Genomic DNA, 14,509 nt, shown 5'->3' with positions numbered 1-14,509 from the left:
AGAAGGGTCGAAGGCTGATTCTGGTCAAGGGGATGTACCTGGGTTGCAGGTTCAATCCCTGGCGCAGGGTCATTTGGGAGGCAACCAATTGATGTGTCTCTTCCCACCACCCCCACTCTCTCTAAAAACCAACAGAAAAATATTATCAGTGAGGATTAACAAAAAACAAACAAAATAAATAAAAGCAGTTTTGAAAAGAATTCTATTTCTCGTCCTGGCTGGTGTGGCTCAGTGGATAGAGTCAGCCCTCTAACCGAAGGGTCACAGGTTCAATTCCCGGTCAAGAGCATGTACTGGGTTGCAGGTTCAATCTCTGATCTTCCACCAATGAGGAAGGCAATCAATTGATATGTCTCTCTCACATCAATGTTCCTCTTTTCCCCTCTCTCCTCCTTTCTCCCTCCCTTCCACCTTCTCTAAAAAAATTCAACGGAAAAAATATCCTCAGGTGAGAATTAACAATAAGAAACTAATTATATTTCTCTTTTCTGAAACATGTCTCCTTTGAAGGTCTTCTTCCACCTGTTAAAAGTCAATCAATTTTCATTAGGAAATGCAAATCTACACCACAGTGATTTTCTACTTTATACACACGAGGATGTCGACAACAAAAGACAGCCCTAGCCCAGCCAGTGTGGCTCAGTGACTGAGTGTTGACCGATGCACCAAGAGGTCACCAGTTTGATTTCTGGACAGGGCACATGCCCAGGTTATGGGTCCAATCCCCAGTGGGGGGCATGCAGGAGGCAGCCAATGTTCTCTCTCATTGATGTTTCTCTCTCTCTCCCCCTTCCTCTTTCCAGATCAATAAAGAAAAAACAAACAAACAAAAAACACAGATAATGCTCTGGGCAGTTTGGCTCAGCAGTTAAAGGGTCAACTCTTAGACTGAAGGGTCTCGAGTTTGATTCAGGTCAAGGGTATATACCTGGGTTGCTGGTTCCATCCCCAGCCCTGGACAGGGTTGTGCGGAAGGCAAACAACTGACGTGTCTCTCTCACATCAATGTGTGTCTGTCTGTCTTTTTCCCTCCCTCCTTCCACTCTTCTCGAAAATTCAATGGAAAAATATCCTTGGGTGAAGATTATCAACAACAAAAAAGACCATTTAAAATGTTGATGAGGATGTGAAGAAATTGCAAATTCCATTCAATGCTGGTGGAACTATACAATGGGACATCTACTTTTGGGAAAAAGTCAGACACAGGCTTACCTAGCAATTCACTTCCAAATATATACCAAAGAGAACTGAAAACATTACATTCACAGAAAAACTTGTACTTAAAATGGATTACTGATACACACAGACATGAATGACTCTTGCAACATGATGCTAAGTGAAATAAGTCACCACGAAAGATCACACAGTGTATGATTTCACTTATATGAAAATGTCCAGAATAGGCTATCTAGAGAAAGAAGGTAGATTAGTGTTTGCATTAGGCTAGTTGGTAGGTGGAGGTTGGGCTGCTAACAATCACAGGGGTTTCTTTTGGGGATGATGAAAATCTAAACTTATTGTAATGATGGTTGTACAACTCTGTGAATATACTAAAAGCCACTGAACTGCATCCTTTAAAGGGCCAATTTTATGATATGTGAATTACATTTCAATAAAAACTGTTTAAAGGTCAATCAACTTATCAACTCATGGCTGTTATCATAAAAGGTAAACATTTTTTACCTGAGGTTCACAATTCCCTATCTTCTGTAATACATACAGAACTGGATTTAAAAAATTATTCTTGCCCTGACCAGTTTGGCTCAGGGGTTAGAGTGTCTACCCAAGGACCAATGAATGACTCGCGGGTTTGATTATGGTCAAGGACATGTACCTTGGGTGCGATTCGTCCCCAGGCCTGGTTGGGGTCGTGCAGGAGGCAGCCACTCGATGTGTCTCTTTTACGTTGATGTTTCTCTCCTTTTCCCTCTCCCTCCCACTCTACCTCAACAAAAATGGAAAAATGTCTTCAGGTGAGGATTAAAAAAAAGAAAATTATCTTTTCTTATAAAACCAAATGAAAACGCAGAATTTGTGCACACAGGTAATATGTTAGTAAGAAGGTAAATTTGTACAAGCTTTGTGGAAAGAAATTCAGCTACATATCAAGAATGAAAAATTAGACTCTGGCCCGGTTAGCTAAATTAGTTAGTGTCCTCCCAATATACCAAGGTTTCAGGTTCAGTCCCCCATCAGGGCACATACAAGAATCAACTAATGCATGCAGAAGTAAGTGGAACAGCAGATAATGTTTCTCTCTGTCTCTAAAATCAATCAATAAATTTTTTAAAAATGCTAGTACAACTTTCTGTCTTATAGCATTATCTCAACTATGTAAACAAAATCAAAAACAGCCCGGCCAGTGTTGCTCAGTAGATTGAGCATCGTCCCATGAACTGAGAGGTCCCAGTTTAATTCCAGGTCAGGGCACATGCCCAGGTTACAGGCTTGATCCTGAGGGGGACATGCAGGAGGCAGCAGACTGATGTTTCTCACACTGGTGTTTCTATCTCTCTCTCCCTTACTCGCTCTCTAAAAAAATCAATAAAAACATGTTTTTAAAAAATCAAAGAAAAACAAAGCAATTCTAAAAATAAGAACAGTAGAAAAGCTACTAAAACACTGAGTGATTTCTTCTGATGGTGCAGTTACAGGATATTTATTTTTTCTATTTCTCCATATCTCAAAATCTCGCCATGCACATTACACAGAAAGTTTCTAGTCATGGCTGCATAACCATTCATAAAATAACTGAAGTAAAAGGACTCTCTATCTACACAGTGAAATTTTTTTTTCTTTATTGATTTTAGAGAGGAAGGGAAAAGGAGAGACAAAAACATCGACTGGCCGCCTCCTGCAATGCCACCCACTGGGGATCAGGCCCACAACCTGGGCCTGTGTCCTGACGGGGAATCGAACCAGCAACCTCTTGATGCATGGGTCGACACTCAACCACCGAGCCACACCGGCCAGGCACAGGGTGCAATATTTTAAGGTACATTACAATTATGACATTTATGAAGTCTGAACACTTTTTCAACTTTAAAAAATCCCTCATACTGCCTGGCCCCTGTGGCTGAACGGTGTGGCTCAGTGTTGACCCAGGCACCAAGAGGTCACCGGTTCATTGTGGTCAGGGCACATGCCCAGGTTGTGGACCTGATCCCCAGGGGAGGGCATGCAGGAGGCTGCCAATTGATGGTCCCTCTCATGGGCGTTTCTGTCTCTCTCTCTCTAAAATCAATTTTAAAAAATGTTTAAATAAATTAAAAATCCCTCCTAGGAAGGTTAGTGCTGAAGAATTTAGCTTTACTTTGCAAAAAAAGGGGGGGAGGGAAGCAGTACTGAGTCCTGGTGTTTGTGTTGGGAACCGGGTTTGTTGGGAAAAGTAGACGTTTACTGCAACCGTGGACCACCTGGGTGAGAAAAGGTCGCCACACAGGTGGAGGACAAGCTGAACAGCTGCCTGCGAAGGGAGCCGACGCTGTCCCCACTGTGTCATCACTGATAAGCACAGTTCCCTGCGACCGGCAAACACGCCGAGTGCACCAGGCGCGGGGCCTGAGCTCGGCACTCCGGCTGCGCAGGAACAGCGCTTTCCCTTCCCGGGGGCGGCGGGGGAGTCAGGGAGGCGCCCGCATTCCCACCCGCATTCCCACCCGCGACACGCGGCGCTGGGACGAGCGCCCTCTCGCCGCCGCCGCCCGCCCCTCACCGCTTTCTTCCCCCGCGAGCGCCCGCTGCAGCCGCGCCGTCTCGCCGTCCACGGTCACCGCCAGAGACCGCAGCTTCGCAAAGACGCTCCGGATCGGGTCCATGGCGCCCTCCGCGCGTTTGAATCTCCGGCGGCCGGCGCGCGAACTCTGTCTCGCGGGAGCCGAAGTCTCGCACGAGCCGTCTCGCGAGAAGGCGGCCTGCCCGGGGACGCACGCACTTCCGGCGGCGTGTCCGGCGGCCTGCGGAGGGAGCCGCGTTCCCGAGGCGCGGGACTGGTGAGTGCGCTGTGGCCCGTGGCCACTGGGGGACCCTGGGTAGGTGCCCGCTTCCCCGGAGACGACCCTCCTGGCGCCCCGGTCTCTGTCCGCAGCGGGCGCCATGTTCCTGACCGCGCTCCTGCGCCGCAACCGCATCCCCGGCCGGCAGTGGATCGGGAAGCACCGGCGGCCGCGCACCGTGTCCTTCCACGCCAAGCGCAGCGTGGTCCGCCGCCTGGAGACGGAGGCGGAGAACCACTACTGGCTGAGCGCGCCCTGGCTCAGCGCCGCGCAGGAGTTCGGCCACGCCGCGGCGCGCAGGGCGGCCGCCTTCCAGGCCATCAAGGCCGCCCGCGAGGCCAGGTTCCCGCAGCACCGGCTGCTGGCCGACCAGCTCGGCCACCTCGACGTCACCAAGAAGTGGTCCTAGCCCGGGCTGCCGCCGCCTCCCCGGGAACCGGCACCACCAGAGGAATGGGACCTACGAGGACACTCGGCTGGGGGTGGTAAACACCGCCCAACATACGGATAATGTGTTGTGGAATTGTATACCTGAAACCTGTGCAATTTTATTAACCAGTGCCTCCCCAATAAATTCGATCGAAAAAGAATGTGACCCTTGGACCGGAGTCGTGAGCAGAGCGTTGGGAACATGGGCGCTTCAATCTCCAGCGTCCTTGCTGTTGTGTTTGTTTCTCCACTGGGGTCGGTGATGTAAGATGTATTTTGGGTGAACCTGCGATAAAACTGCAAACTATGGTTTGAGGTCTGTGTATGTGACAGTCGATGGAGGTGAATTTGCTTACCTTCTCTCAAGAATAGTTACCTAAACGTAAATGCAAACAATAAGCTTTGTCAAACATATTGCTAAAAATAGCATTTTCTTCTGGGATTTGCCACCACAGTGGATATTTAATTGAAGTAAAAAATTTTTTTAATCAAAACTGCCACATGAAGGTATTTTTTAAAAACTTTATTGGGATAAAATTTGCACAATTCATCAGTTGTAGATGTTTGCTTTCAAATAACCTTTCAAGTACTTTATACGTATCACCAGACACAGTAATCCTGTTGAGGCAAGTAAGAAAGGAGGACAATTGCCTGGAAAGTGGAATGAAGAAACAGACGAATAGCTGGAATTGCTGAACAATTAACAGCCAGCTGGTAAATCACAAAATTCTATCCTCCCTAACCAAAGACAGCTAAGAGCAGGTGGTTTAAACCTACCCCTCCAAAACCCAAAATAACTAAGAGCAGGTAGGTGGTTTAAATCACCTTAGGGAGGTCAAAAAAATAAAAATTTGAGCCAGACTAATCCAAGATAGAGGTAAAATTAACCAAAAAATGACCCCAAATTTCATTATACTCTTATTGTAATACGTCAGCACACTAAATGACACAGTCAGAAGTCTAATGAATAGTGTTGAGATCCTCCCCTGGGACCACCTTTAAAATTCCCACCTCTAGAAAACATAAAACCTTTAGGACCAGGGTGTGCCCTACTTTCCTCAGGCAAGTATTTTGCTTCTAAGCTCTAAGGGCTGGGAGGAGATCAAGGGAGCAATGGGCAGCAGCAGCAGGCTTACCTCCTGGTCCTGTCTCCAGGGGCCCTTCCTTTGCTTCACTGTCCCAAGCTTCAATAAATTTACTCTCACTTTCACCTGCAATCTGTCTTGAACTTTTTCCTGCACGTGTCAAGAACCTGGAGGCCATGAGAGGTACCGGCAACACAGGAGTCGAGTAACTAGCACTTGGGACAATTTTACCAGTGAGGAAACATTTAAGGAGCTCCAAAATTACGTTCCCAAGTAATATCAGTGACTTGGATTTGAATTGCTGTATAATCCACAAATCTTAACTATGTGTTTAATAAGTACTCAAAATGTATAGAAAACTTTTTTCACTACCTTCTCCCCACCTTACTCCAAACTCTGGAAACGAACGTGAACATGAGTCCACCTAGGTACGGACATAGACTCAGTGGGATCATACTCTATATACAGATTTCTGCAATTTTTTTCTTTAAGGTCTTTAAGATCTTTCCTATGGAGTTTCTTCAATTTTTATGAATATAAAAATACAAAGTCTTTAAATGGCTTCATTGTAGTCTCACACAGTAACATAATTTAGCCAATTTTCTACTGGACATTGGTTTTCCTTATTTACTGCTTTTATTTATTTTAAAATATATTTTATCTTGTGTAGGAAAGCTATTTTTCTTCCTATGTAGGGAAGAACCCAGTTCCTCACTTCTGTGTTTCCAGTATCTCCTTTACTACTCACAAAACATTTAGGGTCACCAGATGACCCCCCCACCCCAGCAATGCTTTGCAACACCAGCTGAGTGTCCTAGAATTTAATTCTGACGCTATCTACCTGGACATAGATCAGATCCCACAGGTTAAGGACTCAGTCCCACAAAACTGTTAGCCAGCCTGCTTCAGATGTCCCTTGCAAGTAGTAGGTCCCCAGGTTACCCACAACTGCTGTTCAACTTGGCTACAAATCAAAGGTTCCCCAAGTTCAGCTCACAGAACTCGGGAACACTTCAGCACTTTATTTTATTTTTTTATCCTCACCCGAGGACATTTTTTCATTTTTTTGTTCAGATAGAGTTGGGAGGGAGGGAGAGGAAGAGAGAGAGAAACATTGACGTGAAAGGGACACATCGAGTGGCTGCCACCCACACGACCAACCAGGGCCAGGGACAAATTGCAACCGAGGTACGTGCCCTTAGTGGGAATCGAACCCGGGTCTCTCTGGACCGCAGGCCAACGCTCTAACCGCTGAGCCAAACTGGCCAGGGCTACAGCGCTTTATTGAAGAATTATGATAAAGGACACAGATGAACAGCCAGATGAAGAGATGCATAGAGTGAGGTCTGGGAGGGTCCTAAGCACATGCACTTTAGTCCCCATGAAGTTAGGGTACCAGCCTGGAAGTTCTCCCAACCCTCTATGATTGGGATTTTACCGAGGCTTTCTGACGGGTAGGGCTGGAAATTCCAAGATTCTTTTTCTAGTCTTTCTGGTGACCAGCCCCCATCCAGGAGTCCACTCAATCACCTCATTAGAACAAAAGATGCTTCGAGTGCTCTTAGGATATTACAAGGGTTTCAGGAGCTCTATGCCAGGAACTGGGGCAGAGACCAATACATATTTTTTCTATTATCTCACACCTATACATATATCTCAGCATAAATTCTTAAGAGTTCATACTTAAGAATGAACCATAGAGAGATTATGCAATGAAACTTAGACACATATTGCCAACATACTTTTTTTTTTTTTACAGTTAAGCCATTTTATACTCCCCATCAAAAATGCTTCTTTGCCTACATCCTCAGCAACACTATCTTAGGCAAAATCATCTTATTGCTGACTTCACTTGCATTTTAAAAAATGTTTTTATTGTTTTTTTAGAGAAAGGAAGGGGGAGAGAAATGGAAACATCCATGTGAGAAACATTAATTGGAGGCTTCCTGCACACCCCCTCCGGGGGATTAAGCCTGCAACCCGGACACGTGCCCTGACCCGGCATGGAACCGGGACCTCTCAGTCCAAGGGACGATGCTCAATCCTCTGAGCTACACTGGCTGGGCTCACTTGCATTTTTAATGAAGCTGAGCATCTTTTTCCATGCTGTAACCAATCAATCCTTTTCCTTATTTTTAATTTTAAAATTTTTATTTCTAGAGAGGGAGGGAGGGAAACATTGATGTGAGAGTGAAACATCGACCAGCTGCCTTCCACATAGCCTCTACTGGGGCTCGGGCCTGAAACCACGGCATGTGCCCCGATCAGGAATTGAACTGACAATCTTTCAGTGTATGGGCTGCCGCCCAACCAAGCCACATGGGCCAGGGCATCTTTTGTGAATTTCTTGTCTTATCTCCATTTTTTCCTACTAGTGCTAGTTTTCTTTTTAAATTTTCATGTACTCACGTTTTTATGATCAAGAGCAATATGCATGCTTAGAAATACCTTCCCTCTCCCATTATAAAATCCTTTAGCCATCTTTTTCTTCAGTACCTGTGAGAGGTGAACAGTAGAAACATCTTCACCTTTCTCCAAATGGCTAGCATATTGGTCCAGCATCATGTCAAATAACCTCATTTCCCCGAGCTATCGACCATCTAAGACACCGTTTTTGTTTTTTTACAAGTAATATATGCACATGGTATGTAAATGAAAATATCATAAAAGGGCACACAGTGAACTGGAACCTATCTCTGACTCCTCATTTTCCTCTGGAGGCAACCTCAATAGTTCATTGTGTCTCCTATCCGATATTCTGCATACCTGTCAATGTATGTGGACATTTGTTTCTAGTCTCTTGTTGCTTCAAACAGATATCCTTATAATTATTGCTCATGATGTATAAGCAAATCTATAACTCCAAAAAGTAGAACCTGACAGGTCAAAGAATATGGGCATTTGAAAACCTGCTTTGTCAAACTGCTCTCCAAAAATACTGCACCCTAAATTTATACTTCCACTAAATTGTGTGAAAGATTGACTAATATTTTTCGAGGTTAGGATAATTTTACTGGTTCTGGTGCTATTTTCTTGAGAACTTAGGCAGCACAACAGTTAACAAATGTAATGGACATTAAATTCACTACAATTCCTTTCTGAATTTGGGTTCATTTTGTGGGTAGTCAGTATAAAGAAAACGTCCTCAAGAATTTATCATCTAGTCCTGGCCAGTTTGGCTCAGAGTTTAGTGTCGGCCTGCAGACCAGAGTCCCAGGTTCGGTTCCCACTAAGGGCACATACCTCGGTTGCAGTTTGTTGCTGGCCCTGGTTGGGGTTGTGTGGGTGCCCTCAATGTGTCTCTCTCATGTCAATGTTTCTCTCTCTCTCTCTTCCTCCCTCTTTCCTTCCCGCTCTATTTGAACTTAAAGAAAAAAAAGCCTCAGGTGAGGATAAAAAAGAATTTATCATCTAGTGAGTTGACTTGCAAGTATTTATAACCAATACATGGCCAGGCAGCACAGAAACGTTAACTTGATTTAGAGGCCATGGACAGTGTTATGGAAGAATGATAGTGGAGTTAGAAAGCCTGGATTAAAAGAATTACATTACGAGGAAAATGGGTGGGGAAGACACATTGTTGGTTGAAAAACAAGATGACCTGAATTAAGGAGCAGAAACAGCACGGCAACCCTCTTTATTAATGGAAGGCACTGAAGAGTTAAAGACAATGACAGTAACGCACAGGATTGTTAAGCTCACTTCTAAAAAAAAAAAAGGCTGTTACACAGAAGAAACTAAATGTCAGTTCTCATCTCTCTAGATTCTGGAACACACGAGTGAGCAAAAAAAGTGTAAGAGGCCAACATCACTCAACTTTCCCAGAGTGGTTCCAAAAAACTAGCTTAGCCCTGGCCGGTTTGGCTCAGCAGTAGAGTGTCAGCCAGCGGACCAGAGTCACGTGTTCGATTCTGTCCAAGGGCACATACCTCAGTTGCAGTTCGGCCCTGGTCATGGTCGTGCGGAAGGCAACCAGTCGATGCGTCCCTCTCACATGGATGTTTCTCTCTCTCCCCCTTTCTCTCTATCTGAAGATAAATAGGAAAAAATATCCTCAGGTGAGGTCTAAAACAAACAAACAAACAAACAAAAAACTAGCTTATGAGAAAGGAGAAAAGGCCAAGGTAATGTCATTAGTTCTCCTCTTTCAAGAGTCAGATTGTCCATTTTGGCCATTTAGTTGTTAATCCTCCTTCCTACCCCAAACAGTGCTAATTAGCACACATTCCCTCCATCCCCTGGCCAAAGGTTGCTTCATGTCTACTGACCTCTGCCCATTCCTGAGAATCAGTTCTGTCTCAGATTCTTCTTGTTCCATTCAGCAGCCCCAACTATTAACTGCCCCTTTGAAAGGGAACTGGAACACAGATGCCACAAAAGAATTCTACACAAAGTAAAATCTACTCAGCATTCTGACAACCACAATTCAACAACTTCTAGTGTTTCTAAAGTACTTATGACCCAAAAGTTACTTATGAATTGAAAATTATGTTCAGTAAGCTAAGTTAAAACCTTTTAGAATAAAGCAATCTATACCTCTGGCCTAGGTAAACTTACAATACTGTTACATTCAAATAGTAACTGTCTCAGAGGTGGTTACCCCAAATTATGAGCTAAATCTCTTTTTTCTAATAAACACTATTTTACCAGATTTTTTACCAAAATAATAGTTATTCTCTCATTTGGTAAATGCCACTTTATAATAACAACAAACTTTTCAAATACAGAACTTTATTTTTTATTAATAAAGTTATGATTTTTGAGAAAAGTTTAAAATGTTCAGCCATCATGTTAACGTGGTAAGACTATCCAAAAGACAAAGCAAAGAATTAACATTAGGTCATGGTCCAGGGTTATACTCATGAGAAACAAATGCAAGGCTTCTTGGACTCGGTAAGTAAAGACAACTAAACTAAACTGTATTTCAAATCTGTTTAAATAAAAACATTAAAAGATCACTTTAAAATAATGTCCACCTTTTAAATGGACATAGACTCACCTGCAATCATGTACAAATATAATAAACTTGACTAATAGCTTTCTCAAGCTTGCAAAATAAATACAAATCCTTGCTTCTTTATGCAACCCAACAAAATAATTCAAAGCGAACTCGTTAGAAAAATATGGACCTTTCTGAATCTATACTTCATCTTAAAATTAAATTGGAAAATATAGTTCAGATTATATGAAACACAGAGATTTCGGGTTTACAGTATTAGCTGTATCTTACATATTATTACATATGGTCTTTATGTTGGCTGAAATGCAAAAATATGATTAATTTCTTAGTAACGGATTAAAAATATTTTCCATTGATAACAGTGTTAGTCTCAGAACAAAATGTAAGTTAAACATATTTATCACTGTCTATTCAGTGCCTCAAATATGCAAATCCTAACACCCAGCCCTTAATATACATTTACTTTAATGTTTACTGAATGGAAATTACATCTGATAATCTTCAATTTAAACACTCCTGTAAACAAAGTCAAAATCTGCTAACAGAAATAAAATTCAAGTAAACATTGCATATTTGATTTAAACTAATCTTACAGTCAAATTAACTTATGGCATACAGAATTAACAACCATTAAATATGTAAAAGTATTTTAAAAAAATTATCCATATGGAAAGATGAAATTAAACTCTGTAAACATATCCCTGCTTATTAACTACTCTACTGCAGCTGCTCTTTGGTTTGGCAAAATGATACTGGTCAGATGCCTCGGGGACTAAATATTCAAGTAAGTTTGTACCCAGGTAAAACCAAGTCTTGTGTCTACTTTTTCCTTAAATGTCATCACATTTAATCAAGTGCTTGAAGGACCAAAGACAGTACTAATAAATTTTCACAAGGCTTCATTCTGACCTTTCTCCCCAAAGAGTGACAGCACTAATCAATACCAGATGAAATACCAAAGAGGCAGCCATTCCCTGATTCCCACACCAACAGGTCCTTGCTGAAGGGTTGTTAATGTGTATGAAAAAACTCAGCCAAATGTTATTCAGAATGTGGCAAAATGTTGGTCATGAATTAAACCAAAGGTAATTAAAAGGTCTTAACTGAAAATTTCTGAAAAAGTGTTTATTACGCTATTAAAGATGATGTTATATAACAGAACTTAAAAGAACTGAGAAAGATTACACCACAAAAGTGCCTGAATACGTTAAAGGGGAAAATTCTTTCCTCAGTTGTTAATCAGGTGCATGCAAATCCTTTGATCTAAATGTAGAAACACTAGTAAACAGTGCCAGATCACTTTTGAAAGTATTAAGTTTAAATCATTTACTATTTTCTTAGGATATATAAATTGCCAAAACCAAGGATGATTTTGGTTGATAACTGATTATCACTCACTTGACTCTTACTTAGTTTTCTAGACCCAAGATTATTAAGGCTACAGAGTTGAAATAAAGGTAGAAGAATCCATATTATAGTATTCCAAATTATATTTTCAAAGCTAATGCATTCCTTCAGTTCAAAAGTGGAAAAGTTACTTCCTTTGAAAATCTAATACTAGCATTAGCCAATGGAATTAGACAAATCCTATAAACTGTAAACCTCAAACAGTTGACTATAAAACTTATGTGAAAAAACTAATATGTATGTAACATTAGGAAATTATAGCCCTATCCTTTGTATAGTGTTTGAGGTATAGAAGGTATTGCAAAAGTATCTGTTGGATGAATGAAAAGTAAGTTTATTTTGCAAAAATCCGAAATGGAAGAATGTTAGAGGTCATCCAGTCCAACTCATTGGAAACACCCCCTCCTTTCAAACCTATGTTACAGATAAAAAAAAACTATAACCCTAGATAATTATAGATTCCAGTTAAGATTTATCTATCCACTACTAGAAGCAATCAATTATTTTGGTTTGTGTATGTATATCTGAATGAACAGTATAAACAAGCATTAACAGTGGTTATCCTACACTCTTTCTCCTTTATAAGATACTATATTTTTCTTTATAATTAATGCAACAATTCTTGCCACTTAGACTGGATTTTTCAAAAAGAAAATAGGTTATGAGTCTAGGCAGAAAGATGTTGCTGTTAGGACAGATTTCGTATTTTGCACTTAAGAGTGGAAATCAGGTTAAAATTTCTTTCCTGAGCCCTGGCCAGTTTGGCTCGGCGGTTGAGCATCGGCCTGCAGACCAGAGAGTCCCGGGTTTGGTTCCTGCTAGGGGCAGGTATCACACACACAAAAAACTTTCTTTCCTGAGAGCAGTCTTATGCTAAACAGTTTCACCATAACTCAAATTGCATTTTAAGTCACTGTTTAAGCTGTTATAGGGTTACTATAAAAAGTGTCAGAATAATTTTTCATCATTACCTAAATTGAAATTTGAAAGTCAACCTAATAGCATGTTGCATTCTACATACCTTAGGACTGAAAATTTTTTTAACAGCTTACAACAGCCTGCCTATTTTCCTCTTTACTTTTCTTCAAGCCACTTCTACCTATTCCTACTTTGTCCAATATTTCAATAGCACATGTACCTTTGTGTTTTCCTGCATGTATACTAATAAAAATTCAACAAAAAGGTAATTTTAAATCAGAGAAAGAAAAGTATTTCTTAAGTTTCCTTTAAGCCTTGGGCACACTATTAATGCAACATTGTTGCATTAATGCTTAGAACTAAGCCTTCAATGCATTACACAAATGTGCTCCATGTTTTACATCATTATATTTAGATATCTTAATCTTTCTGAGTGTTATTATATAGCCAACAATAGAAAATCTTTATTAAAAATGTTGAAAATGTATAAAACAGTAATTATAAATTATCAAACACCCAATTTTTAAAAAGCAGTTTTCTTATTTTCCTTACCTACTACAGGCCAGTGATCTGGATATTGTTATTCAGTTTTAACCACCATACTGCCCTAGAAGTACTTAAGTTTTTAGCTTCTGTTTCTGCAGTAAAAATTCATATGGACACTAAGAAACAACTCTGGTAATATAACTCAGGTATCAAAAAAATACATATGCCGTGTTAACATGTGATCTGACATATTACAGCATCTCATAACAGGTAAGTGTTATCTGCAAAGTAAAATTAAGTCACTTTTGTAGCTGTGAGTCAATGCTGGATTTATTTAAGATTAAGGCATCTTCCTGCTCTGTAGTAGCGCTTCTGTGGATCCAGCGATCTGTACAAAGGCTTCCTTATTGAAAAAATATATCTTCTGTTATACTTCACTTATTTCATCCCATTGATAATTTTCTTGCAAATAATACTGAAAATATCAGTCCATAATATGTTTTCATAAACCTATAAAACCAGAAAAAAATGATTTATTGGTAAACACTTGATTTTATATTTCTGAAAACGATTTATTAAGTGGTTTTGTGGGCTTAGGTATAAAGCTACTACTATAACAAGATAGAAAAGAAATATTTTAATACTGTTATACTGTAATAATAATAATGATCTTCTCCTGAAGCATCAAGAAAGCATTTTAAAGCAGGCAGATTCTCAGGGTACTCCCTTACTGTTAACTTGAACATAAGCTGAAGAGACATCTTATCCACACCTTTCTAAGACTGTTGTGGGGCATAGGGAAGATTAACAGTGACAGTTCTAGGAACTTCAGCTGGGGATTCTCAACCACCACAGGCAGCAGCCAGTAGTAAGAAGAAATCAAGCGAGGATTGAGGCCCAACTGCTGTACCAGTTCTCAGTGGCACTGACTAGGACTGTGACCACCACATGCACTCCTGCTGCTCGTCTTCAGAGTCCAGCCTGAGTGCCTGTGTTCTGATCCTATTGGGTCTCAGGCTCCGGTGTAACTCTGGACCGGGGTCTAGGTCCTTGGCATAGAACTGAATGTTCACGACATATGCCATGCAAGGAATCAAGCACAGGCTTCCCTAACACTGCAGATGACAACCTTTTTGAAAAAATGAGTTCATGCCCCGCTGGTGTGGCTTGGTTAGACACTGCCCCATGCACCAGGAGGTTGCTGGTTTGATTCCCAGTCAGAATGCATG

The 14,509-nt window shown here is 41.3% G+C and overlaps 2 protein-coding genes across 3 annotated transcripts in view; one reads left to right on the top strand and one right to left on the bottom strand.

The window, feature by feature from the left end:
* Positions 1–3,933: 3,933 nt before the first annotated feature.
* MRPL57 (mitochondrial ribosomal protein L57) lies at positions 3,934–5,724 on the top strand. Its single transcript, XM_036252160.1, has 2 exons — positions 3,934–3,992; positions 4,088–5,724. The coding sequence occupies exon 2, from the start codon at positions 4,096–4,098 to the stop codon at positions 4,402–4,404; it is 309 nt and encodes a 102-aa protein (XP_036108053.1). The 5' UTR covers positions 3,934–3,992; positions 4,088–4,095; the 3' UTR covers positions 4,405–5,724.
* Positions 5,725–13,685: 7,961 nt separating this feature from the next.
* Positions 13,686–14,509, bottom strand: part of ZDHHC20 (zinc finger DHHC-type palmitoyltransferase 20) — an 85,067-nt gene continuing 84,243 nt past the window's right edge. Inside the window, exon 11 of one of the 2 annotated variants that reach the window (XM_036250908.1) lies at positions 13,686–13,790. In XM_036250908.1, the coding sequence (XP_036106801.1) occupies positions 13,783–13,790 (8 nt within the window). In that variant the 3' untranslated portion in view covers positions 13,686–13,782. The remainder of the gene's footprint in view (positions 13,791–14,509) is intronic. The other variant, XM_036250906.1, reaches the window with a different exon arrangement.

Source organism: Molossus molossus, unplaced genomic scaffold (genome assembly GCF_014108415.1).
Source record: "Molossus molossus isolate mMolMol1 unplaced genomic scaffold, mMolMol1.p scaffold_m16_p_10, whole genome shotgun sequence".
NCBI lineage: Eukaryota > Metazoa > Chordata > Mammalia > Chiroptera > Molossidae > Molossus > Molossus molossus.
Note: the sequence above shows the minus strand (reverse complement) of the source record. Positions and strands in the feature narration are given on the sequence as shown.